This window comes from Nannobrachium achirus (genome assembly GCF_963921795.1).
Source record: "Nannobrachium achirus genome assembly, chromosome: 1".
Lineage (NCBI taxonomy): Eukaryota > Metazoa > Chordata > Actinopteri > Myctophiformes > Myctophidae > Nannobrachium > Nannobrachium achirus.
In genome coordinates this window covers 15,207,344-15,219,536 of record NC_137810.1, presented here as the reverse complement: position 1 = coordinate 15,219,536, position 12,193 = coordinate 15,207,344, and the positions used below count along the sequence as shown (strand labels likewise).

Sequence of the window (12,193 nt, the reverse complement as noted above, 5' to 3'; positions counted from 1 at the left end):
TAGAGTTTACCATTAGCAGAAAAAAAAGCCAGAATTATACTTAGTTGCACGTCGGTGTTGCCCACTGAAAATAGCATACAGTACGTAACTGCTATTATCTGTGTGCGAGACCAGCAAGCAACTAGGTATAACTCAGACTTAAAGCAGCATGTTGAGAATAATAGGAAGGAACATACAGGAGAAGCCCTCAAGTCTACTTTGGTACCCATAGTATATCACTGTGGATTTGCTCTCCACAAAGCATTTCTATCATAATAACAAATGTACACCTTTTCTCTCTTAAGATACAAAACTGTAGAAAATATTTCATCTTTTAAATCAGGCTTTCAGAGGTTTCAAATTGGAAAAAAAGCAATATGCTGTAAGATGGTACAACAGCTTCTTCTGGGAACAGTCTCCCTATACAGTGACGAGCTGAGAAGAGAATGTCTTTCCATTGTTTAGGTCCTCTTGGCAAAATGCGTACACCACTACATTTTCAAAGTGTATGAAATAAACAAAGAATCCTTATTTAGCTCTGAAAACAAACGGTTTAAAATCGACTATGAAAAATTCATTTCAACTAAGAACCCACCCCGCCCGCCCAAAACACTGTACATAGTAGAAATGTCAGAGTTGAAAGTCTGTTCTTTCTTTTGATAAGGCACAATTTCGTTCATGTTGCTCCTCGAGATTAGTGCTGTTCACAAACTTCCGGTTTGGCTGTTCTTCTTCGAAAAAACAAAGAAGATCAAGGCTGGTCCCTCACACGTAGGCCCCCAGCGCTGCGTGGAACTCGGTGAGACACTGAACAAGCTGCTGAAACTTTGGCCTTTCTTCCAGGTCCAGAGCCCAGCAACAAGCCATTACAGCAAACCTATGAAGCAGAGCACACAGGTTAGACAAATGAGATGACTCAGCAAATTATGAGCTGCTTTCAATAGCAATTCTGACCTGACACTTCAATGGGTCAATCTGTTGAAAGTGAAACTGTTGATAGTTGTAGATTTCTAAACTTTGTAGATTTCTAAACTTTAAACATTTCAAATCACGCTCACAAGGAGTTTCAACACCAAATACATCCCCAATAAAAGCACAGTAGTGACGGTCTTTCTGGGGTGTCTCTAGACTTTATGGGAGTACCAGAGCTCTTGTGAACTTTTACCGCAGTACCACAGTGTGTTCTGACAGGCTGTATCAAAGTGTGGTTTGGCAACCTGACTGCTCAGGGCTGCAGACCACTACAAAGGAGTGTGAAGACGGCAGAAGAAATCATTGGCAAAGAACTACCACAATTTCATAACATTTACGTCACTCGCTGCAAAGGGGTGTACATTCTGTGCGCTCGATGACGTGAAACGCATGCATTTCAGGTCATCATTTCACAACGTCAACATTTTTACAGAGAAATAGGAACATTTTTTTTATATTATTGATCAGAACAATGAGATATAAAAGTTTCACTTTAGGGACACTAGCTGCTCATGTTCTGTTCTCGCTCCTTCCATCTAAAATACACTACCGAAGCATCAAATCACACACCACCCATCTCAATAACAGTTTCTTTCCACAGGCGGTCATAGGCTGAACAGCTGACGCACCCATATGCACCGCACATTGTTGGTGTACAATCTGTACTGTAATGCTATCCTGTACCATGTGTATGTAATGTACATATAAGTGCATTGTGTATACGGTCTATGTAGGTCTGTAGTATTTTCTTCGTTTTTTGGATGGTGTGTCCATTGTGCTGAGGCAGAGAGAACCAGAGCACAAGTATCTCTTGGTATTAAAACAGTTATTGAAGGCAGTGAAGTGGACCTGGCTGTACAGCACTGATAAAGAATTTAGATATAATCTCATTCTGTTACCAGTACTGAATCTTCTGATTCTTCCCCGCGGCTCCTTTTCCTTTAGGGAAATCAACTCAACACCTATTCTGTTCAGGAGGAAACAGATTCAACTACACAAGAGCCTGATACTTATCTCCCAACTAGGATTTCCTTCAGTAGGAATAGGAATGTTACTTTTTCCAAAAGTTGGGTTCAAACAAAGTCATCGTCAGGAAAATGACATTTTAATTACTTTAAACACCCTGACACTGTTGACAGGAGCCACACTGAGCCGTTATGTGATGGGATGTACTAGGGTCCAATGTTGTTGACAACGGCGTAGTTATGAAAGCATTGTTGTTACAAATCCCTGATAGTAAATTCTATGAATTATGTTGCCTATCTGGGAGAAACAAGCTTCTGAACAAGCGTTCCATTGAGCAATGCCATCGTGTGTGCACAGGTGAAAATGTAAACTATTTGGATATGTGTCAAAGTCATGGCATAATGCTAGGAGATTTGGATCGCTTGTAATGTTTTTGTACAAATCATACTGGCAATCCAGCTGTGCAAGTGTTTTTTTTTTTTCTCTTTTTTTTTTTTTTTGAGAATGTGCTAATGCAAGGGTAAAGCACGGGTTATAGTATACAATCAAATGTTCCGTCAATTAACTTTGCTCTGTCTCGGAAGATTTGAAAACTTTCCAACCACTGATACAAAAAAAAGTGACAGCTAAGGCTGTCACGATTATGACATTTTACATGATGATTAATTGGCACTCAAATACTGTAATTGCGATTAACGATTTAATTGTGTTTTTGTTGTTGACAATTACATTTCTGTTTGGCTTGTAAGCTTTGAAGTTGCACATGGCAGTTATGACACATAACCTAAATATTAAAAAAATGACTGACATATTTGACAACTTTATACCTAAAAAAGAACATTGATAGTGGAAATAGCCAATCTACAAACTCACAACGCCTCGCGATGCGACGCGTTGTGAGCTTGTAGATCTGCTATTTCCACTATTTTTTTACTTAAAAAAAATATATATGAACATGTTTCAACATGGAAACGATTATGACTATTATGAAAAATAATCACGATTATGTCAAATAATTGCCACAGCCCTAGTGACAGCCTAAAATTTGAATTTTGATTGTGGGCATGATAATCACGCCGTGTTGTGCTAATGCAGAGCCTGGCCTTTCTCTTCTGGCCAGCCCCACCACGGCTGCTTCAGCACCCTGACAGTTGCAAGATATTTGATAAACACAATGCGGGTGGCTGCTGTACATTCAGCTCCCCTGGTGGGCTTCATTCGTACTAGGGGGTCTGCAATAAGAAGCGTTCGTGGAGAGCTGAACCCTCACACACTTGGCTCACTAGAGAGTACACATTTACATTAGGAGCGTGTATGTTGATGATAAAACATGGCCACGGGTGCAGGCAAGGGGGCACATCGTGTTTTCTTTCCTTCTCGAACAATTAGAACTGCTGTTTATCATTCTTGCTGGGATAACTGTAGCTAATGAACATCTGGCGAATTTCATCACTAACAATAATCCCTGGAGACATGGTACGCATGGGAAGCAAGACGGCATAGGAGGAAGGCCAATGAAACCAGCCTCATGTTGTTGTCAATCAAAATCCAAGTAATCCAACATCGCAGCACAAATAAACACGTCTTAAATCAGGCCTCAGAAAGTGGGAGTATGTTCAGTTTTCATTCACTTGCGTAACCACGTAGAGTCAAAAGGTTAAATGACGTACAGTTCGTCTGGACAGTTGATGGGCTGCGCTATTCTGTAGCCGTCCTTCAGGTAGGCAGACATCTCAAAGGGGTCGATGTCTACGTAGGGGGTCTGGCCCAGAGTCATCAGCTCCCACAGCGTTACTCCAAAGGCCCACTGTGGAAACATTGACACAACACAGGGCACGTGAACGACGACGTTGACACTTGACACTAACATACCAGTCTCGCACCAGCGTGTTCATCTGCGATGCTTCCTGGAAACGACAGATGCCAACGTCATATATACAGTACTACTTACTGATGCTGTTTCCCAAATATTTGAACTGATTTTAAGAGGTTGGTCATTGCGTACTGTATGTGCTGCCTTTTGAGTTTCATCTAGTTACAGTAGGAAATACTTTATCACTTAACTCATTTAATGCACAGACATGAAAGGGTTAAATGTCCAGCGTGCCGGCCGCCTGCTCCGTCCGCGGCCAGTCTCTTATTTTGATGGCCGGAAGTAGTACAGTAAATAGCCAGCGACATCGCGGGATCGGCATCCTAGATACCTTTTAATATTTCACGAGTATTCGCGGGATCGGCTACAAATGAGTTAAGCCCTAAACTTCATAGTATGACAAATTGTGATCTACATGCCCACAACACCAGGCAGGGTTAATGTGGTTGGGAACTAGGCTCAGTAGGCTGCATAGTAACTGCTATATACTGTACATGTCCCTTCCATTCATTCCATTCCACATTAGGAATCAAGCTATTAGACCAATTATCTGCCAATTATCTAAGCTAAAATCGTCCAGTGTTTACATACCTAACGATGACTTATCTGTCGAACAGTTCATTGTCCCCGAGAGAGTCCAACTTTGCGGTAAGCCAGCGTGTTAGCGTGACCTTTGCCGAATTGAGCCCTGGCCTTTAAAGGATGTGAAAATGAGTGTTGGCGAGGACAATAGGTCGCAGAGATGACCAATAAGGGTTTGTCCAAGAGGAAATCCACCCCGTTTCTGTATAAGCATCAATGATGCTGCCAACATTTCCAGGTAAGCCTCATCCTTCCCATATCCCACCCTCTCAGTCTATTCGACTGGCATGTCTGGTGTGTGGTGATACACTAATGGCATGTTTAAATCTACACACAATAACTATGACGCATAATGCAGTAAATGCACTGATGACGCTCAGTGGCTCGGAGTTTAGTCTCTAGGCCTCTGTATTAAGTTCAACTGTCGTTGCAGAGAAGTGTTGACCTACGTCGGTTGTTTCACAGCAGGAATGCGGGGGGTGGGGTGACATGTCTGGCTGGGACACGTCTGTCTGTGTGAGAGGGGCGTCTCTGAAGAGCGACGGAGCTTCCTGCTCATCTATAGCAGCGCTCCCTTCGCTCCCCTCATACTGGAAACACTGTTTGTCACTGCCAGGGGCACATTGTCCCCAATGGCGCACCTCCCTTCCCCTGCACACCGAGAGCAGGGCTTCTAAAAAGGACGGCTCCCATATCACTAGCCGCTATTTCCTGTATGGCACCCCCTCCCCCTCTGTGTCACGCGTCCAGAAACCGTATTTAACTATTAAAAAAAAGGGCCCTAGAATAACCATCTTAGTCGTATACTATTTTGACAGCAGTGACGGGTGTCAGGTGATTATGTAAATATATACAACTGGAAGAGAGAGAGAGAGAGAGATCGTGGCCGGGAAGTAAGCGGTATATTTAGAGCTGGCGTTCTCACCACGTCACTGGCGCTGGAGAAGTCATTGTTGAGCAGGCTCTCCAGGGCCATCCAGCGGACGGGCCGGTTCTCGTTGTCCCCCAGACAGTGGTAGTCCATGGGGAACAGGTCCCGGGCCAGAGCGTTGTCCGTGATCTTCACCTGCATGTTGTCATCAATGCTGTTGTGGGACAAGAGAATCAAACACACTTTTGAAGGCTAATTTATAGTATACTTCCATGCAATGTAGTGTCAACACTTTCTGTTGAAACCCATCCCCTACTACACCAAAGTATAATGTATGTTGATGCTTAATTTCAAACACATACAAAAACGAATAGAATACGCACATCACTTGGTTGAGGTGCTGGCTTGGAAAGTATCGTGTAGAAAGAGATTAAACAGGCGCACTCATCTGCACCAATGTAATTTAATGACAATGTTTCAAGCCAAGGTGCTTCATCAGAGTTTGAAACGAAACGTTATTATAATTAAATTACATTGGAGCAGATGAGTGTGCAGGTTTATTCTCTTTCTTCATGATACATTCAAACACAAGCTGCACGTTTGTTGTCAGTTCTTTTGGCAAACAATAGTCTGATGAAGGCTTGTTTTGTTATGATATATTAGGTTGTACAAGGAAAGGAATGGAAGCTGGGTCATGGACACTCACACACAGTTCCTTGCAGCCAGGTCTTTGTGGATGACCTCCCTGCGGGCTAGGTAGCTCATCCCACATGCAATCTGGATGGCCATGTACACCAAGTCCTGTTGAGAGACAGCCTGGAAGGAAACCCAAGGCAGACAGACAATAAGTCAGCTGAAACAGAGACCCTACTGATCAACATATGAATTGTGTTCCTTACAAAAACAAATCGGGACATGGATAAGCTGACAATTTTACAGCTCCCAAGTGCAAAAGACTTGAACAATGAAATGGCACAGTGGAAAGGCCATTACTCAAGTATTAAGCTAGCGTCAGAAGTCACACTAGGATTTTAAACTGTCGGACAGAACGTTCAGACATTTTACGGGACATTTGTCAATTACTTGCCATATACATTTTCAATAAATACATGAACACTGTCATGACACCATAACTTGAGTTGTGGTGCTAAATAACACAATTAGAGCTTGACCTTACATTGATTATCAAGCCCGAACTCTGAACTGCTGGGCTTTCAAGCATTGCTACTGTACATTTATATTCATTCAAATAATTGCAAAACATGCAAAAAAAAAAAAAAAACAACGGTACATGCCTAATAGACACTTCTGAATAATCCTTCATAATGTTCAGCTGGCCGGCAATATATCAAAATATAGGCTACACACAGGACATCATGGTGACATAATATTAAGTGGTACTGTCCATGCATCTATATATACAGTATGTATAAAATTATAAACATGAAACAATAAGCCAAGTCAGGCAGTCCCCAAAGTGCTTCTCTCATATTAACCACCTAATTGACCAGTATCGCTTGATGTCTCAGTGGCAATTTTGAGACCAATTACTGGGACTGGGATGCATTTCTATAAACATCCTGTACGAGTTAAAAAGGAACACACAGGCATTGATGTGGTAATACCCTGTAAGGGCAGCTCCCGAAGGAGCAGGCCTCTGCTCTATGTACACCCATCTTCTCTTCATGTAATGCTTCCCCGGCCAGACGCGCTCAACTGCATGACGATTACTGGCTCAGATGCAGATTTACAACTGTTTAACATGCCCCCCTCTTTATCTGATAGTGTGACTCAACTCATATCAACTGGACTGGGAACCAAACTCTTGGCAACCAGTGAATAAAGCTTCAAGAAGTCACCGAGCCTAGGTATCATTCATTCCGGGATTTACGGATCCTGGCGACACGGCCAGAGATCTCTGGGTTCACTGTGCACAATTAGGCGATGGATCGGCTCACGTTGCCAGGGAGAAAATGACAGCTGTTCCAAAACTGAGCGATGTGCACGACGCTGTTACTTCAAAACCAGATGTTCACTCTCGGAACGAGAGCCAAACTTTAATGCTATGCTACCTCGGTGCGTTCCAGACAGTTTGATCTAAACCCCCCGACTGTTTACACTGTTGATATTGTTTTGGATTGATGTTTATTGCAACAGCACGAGGAAGAAGTTAATGACTATGTCTTTGTCAGCCTCTACACCTGCCAAAAGTATATAATGACACAGCTGAGAATTAAGGTGTTGTTGACGTTACCTGAAGCTTTACAAAAGGGTTTTCTTTTAATGTAAATGGGTGGCAAGCTTCATCTTGTGGATAGGTGGGGGAGCATTTGCTATGCCAAAGTGTACCTCTTAAAGTGAATGTTGCGCTTTGTGCCTGAGTGATTGGTTTGGATCGACAGTGTGCCTACGCCAAGTAGATCAAACCCTCCCTGGGGTTAACGAGAACAAAAGCCTGACTGTCTTTTCTTAGAAAACAAAAAATCTGTGGCCCTGAGCATGAGCTCTTAAGACCGCATTGAAAATCCTCCTAATAACACTGGAAACGCGCCATCATCGCTTGGTGTCAATTGCAAACAGAGGATGTTCTGTGAAGCAGGCAAAGGGAGAAACCGTCTTCCTGATCTCGTTTCAGCCATGGGGTTTAGTTCGTGCCTTGATCTGTAATTCATCATAATGGGGGGACGTGAGCTTCTTAAAAACTGCAGAGACTCCGGCCGCCGCATGGCGTTCCAGCATCTCACCTGTGGGTTGTTGGCCTCAGCCAGCTTGCACTGCCGCAGGAACAGCTTGAGGTTGCCCCAGGCCATGAAGGGCAGCATCACCATGGGCTTCTCTCCATCCTCTGTACATACTTGACTTATGGGCAGCAGATTTCTGGAAACGGGGAGAGTCAACATGTCAGCACTTGATTGATGACAGTAGTTGTGTGGGCACTTTAACGCACACTCATCTCATTGCATGACAATGTGTGTCAGAGGGGTTATGGGAAGGGATAAAAGTATGAGAGTTGATTGTGTGTGTGTGTGTGTGTGTGTGTGTGTGTGTGTGTGTGTGCGTGCGTGCGTGTGTGAGAGAGTGATTGGGGGTCACTCTTTCCCAATCATAGCGGAAGGAGTAGCTCTGAAACACTTCCACATTGACACGCTGCCCCCAGCAACAGAAAGAGGAAGGTGTGGGCAGATTTCATGATGCTCACATCTTCCACAGACACACAGCTGAAAATACACCCGATGTCTCAACCTCATGAGCTGTGTTGGACCGAAATCCCCCATCTTTGGTGGACCAATCCCACTGTAGTGGTGTCGGTCCACCAATGTCTTCTTTCACATTGACGACAAGAACGTCAGCACGACGAGACGATGACGAAACCAATACGATCCCCACTCGGGCTTTCGTTTTCTGTCTGTGTCTCAGACATGATGAAATTATGTCACTAAAGTACACGGAAGTCTGCGGGAGCATGACTCATTCATCAGCCTTTGATTGTAGCCATTCGGATAGGAGACCGCACAGACGCAGTGTTTGGGTGACGCACCTGTGATGGAGGCCGCGAAGCTTGCAGCTTTCTGTGAGCATCATCGTCACCTGCACTTCCGATGCGTGGTCTGGAAAATAAAGTCATATGAGAGGGAATAATATTATTGTGAATCAGCATAGAAGCACTGAAGCAATGCACGTTTTATCCTCTTTCTGGCTAAGAGAGAGCCAAGGTCACCCATGTGCTTTAGACACATCAGACATGGCAACACTGGTGAACCTTGACCGGGCGCCAACCAATAGCAGAGAAGTGATGTGCATTGGCCCCAATTGGCAGCATTTCGCTTGTAGTTTTCTTTCAGTGAATCAACACTCCAAGTTATGTTAAACAAACTACACACGGGAAACCTGGCACTCCAGCTGTCTCTGTGCACAGCCCTGCAAGACAACATGGAAACTGACGCCTCAGCTTGAGTCGACTACAACGCCTATGAAGCTCATGTGTGACTGCAGTATTCATGGCTTGGCAATGATTTAGGGCCCAGAGAGGCCTTTAAAGTAACACTTCAGCCATCTTGACATCAACCTCGTCTTCTTCATATAATTGGATGCCACTATTGCCATTTACTTTCTCTGTGTCTCAGTGGTGGGCTATCGACAGTTCAGAAACCTGCCTACCAAACTACAGCCTCTCTCTTACTGGAAGGATAGCACACTGAAATAATTGTTCTTGTATCTAGTTTTTTCTTTTTTTTTTTAAATACGTTTGAAATCTTTGAATTTATCAAGCCTGCCTACAGACAATATCACTGGTAGGAAGGTTTCTGAATGGTCCATAGCCCAAATCTGACACAAAGAGTGTGTGTGTGTGTGTGTGTGTGTGTGTGTGTGTAGCAAAAATGGTACCAGCTTATAAAAATGAAGAGAAGTGATGGCTGGATGAAGACAGGGTTGAGAATTGGTGAACTGTTCCTTAAAAGGGGTCAGTCTGTGACCCTCTGAGGGCACTCTGTCAACACTTATGTCAACTGGACTGGGAACCCTGGGAGTCTGGGACTGAGGACCAACTACTGCCAAGCTGGCAAAGGTTCACTATTTAATCTCTATGTGCAGCTTTCACTGTCGCTCTCTACTTAAGGGAAGCAGTATCGTTTCCTGCCCTAGGGGCATAGCGGAGGAAGTCGTGTGTTTAATCATAACAAGAGTGGCATGAGCATATTGTTCGCTGACTGGTATCCACCCTGCCCTGAGTAAACAAAGGAGAATGGAGAGGGCAAGGGTCAGCTGGCAGTGGAACATGCATGGCCAGACTAATATCACTTTGTGAATATTAGTCTGGAATCTCTGTGGGGAAACTGCATTTCCAAGGGGCGAATATAGGAAATGCCTCTGGCGGTAAACCCTCCCCAGATTTGCATACCATGATTGTGCCCAGACTGCCGAGTGTTTCTTTTTATTTTGCACTGGCAGATTCGCCTGGTTTCCAGGCAAGCAGTGTTAACTTTGATAGCAAATTGTGATTTAGTCTTTCAGGGGTATGCTTCTCCCTATTCCCCTTTTTTGGCACTTTGGACACTTTATTATGCCAAATGGACTTCACAACCTGTGCCTTGGACCTTTTCTTCTCTTTTGAAATCTAGCTGCACTGATAACACAGACATTTGTATTCAATTGTCCAAAAGCGCTGAAAAATAAATCGAACTGAACTGAACTTTGAATAACACATAATTTAGTTTTAGTTCTATTTTAGTCAACAAAATTAAAACAGCTATCAAGGGGCTACAAATATATCTGAAACTCCCCTACTAATGCCCGACTCATACTTTGTCAAACATGAAATACAAATATTCAGTGCAGATTAGCTAACATAACTGCCTTGAACACCCATTGTTTTAATAGTTTCCACTTTCCATTGTAACAAAGTTCACGTCGTAATTCAGCCACGATATTTGTCATCCTCCAACCACTTCTTGTTACATTTGCAATTCCCCATTGCTGAGTGATTGCACCAATGCACCATGATTGCATGGTTTGCTTGCAGCGTTGTCTTCTATTTGTTTTTCGCGCTGCAGCCACAGCCACGTAAGGCCATGTAGCTCACAGTACATAAGGCATACCGCCACCTAGCAGCAGAGTGTTCTCTGTAATGTACTAGTGTTCATAATGGTCTTCTGTATCTATCAAAGTCAGAAAATAAACCACGGAGATCTTGACACTTGCCAGGGTTTCCCCATTCAAAAAAGACCCTCAATATACATAGCCTCTATCTGTAGACACAACATTGCAAAATGGAAACAAAACGAAAAAAAAATCTGCAATAACTGATCTTTATGCTCACAACACACTGCAACGTGTTGTGAGATTGTACAGTAGTTCTGCTATTATCAAGCAATTTGGAAATATTTGAAAAGAAATGTTCCAATAATCACATGCTCAAAATAGGGACGCCAGGTTCAACATTTTCAAGGTTCACAATCTTGTTTAGAATATATATATATACAGTATATATATATATATTCATCTCCTCTCCTTCCCGATTGCCCCACCTGGACCCCCACATTGAACACATCTGATCCAAGTGACCCAGCATGTACGCTTACGGTCACCGACAACCCCTCCATTATTGTACCTTCCCGGAAAGTTGCCCATTAAAAGGTGGGCGATGGGGATAAAGTCATAAAAGCGTAATTCCCGACACCAATGTTTGCTCTGAGGGAGCCAAGCGAGTTACCTTTCACTGTCTTCACAAAGACTTGCTTTTCCTTACTGGGGTCCTTCTCGTCCAAAAGCACGCCGTGGAAGATGCGACCAAAGGTCCCTGTCAAAGACAAACGGTAGATTTAATGTGAGCGAAAAGGGCAAGAGGGTAAAGAAGGGCAGACCTCTTTTCATGGAAGGAAATGCCAGCCGGCTTGCTGGCTGCCATGTTTGGCTCGCCTGAAAGCAGAGGTGGTGCCCAACTGATTGTGGTCCCTCACACGGGAGAAAATCCTATTTGACATGAGCCAAAGTGAGGGCATTTCACTTGACCTCAGCACGCCCCTGCCATTTGGAGTTACCTATACAGTACAGCAGTGGTCTTCAACGTTTTCAGGCCAGGGACCCCCAAACTGATGGGGAGATGGAGCAGGGACCCCCTACCTCGGGGGTCCCTGCTCCATCCAACATGCATGTACAAGTGGCTGTACCACTGCCATTTATAAACATACCTTAATAACTGAGAACCAATGTCAATACTATCAATCTATCACTAACAATATGTCAATTGCACAATAAACTTGTATACAAGCTATTCAAAAGAGACAGAATCATGTTTTTTGTTATATTTAAAGACAAATTATTATTTTTCTTTCTTTTTTTAAATAAAAAAATATATATATATATATATAAAGTTTTTTTTGTTTTTTTTTTCAACAATTTCGGGGACCCCCTGCAGTGTCCCCCCGGACCCCCTGTTGAAGACCCCTGAA

At 43.4% G+C, this 12,193-nt stretch overlaps 1 protein-coding gene across 2 annotated transcripts in view; it reads right to left on the bottom strand.

Annotated features, from left to right (window-relative positions):
* Positions 1-634: 634 nt before the first annotated feature.
* The window catches only part of ryk (receptor like tyrosine kinase), a 69,220-nt gene continuing 57,661 nt past the window's right edge, over positions 635-12,193 (bottom strand). For both annotated transcript variants that reach the window (XM_080725344.1, XM_080725345.1), the window contains 7 exons: positions 11,455-11,541; positions 8,782-8,851; positions 7,988-8,120; positions 5,950-6,059; positions 5,298-5,457; positions 3,588-3,724; positions 635-856 (listed from right to left, as the gene is read on the bottom strand). In XM_080725344.1, coding sequence (XP_080581470.1) covers positions 745-856; positions 3,588-3,724; positions 5,298-5,457; positions 5,950-6,059; positions 7,988-8,120; positions 8,782-8,851; positions 11,455-11,541 — 809 coding nt within the window. In that variant the 3' untranslated portion in view covers positions 635-744. The remainder of the gene's footprint in view (positions 857-3,587; positions 3,725-5,297; positions 5,458-5,949; positions 6,060-7,987; positions 8,121-8,781; positions 8,852-11,454; positions 11,542-12,193) is intronic.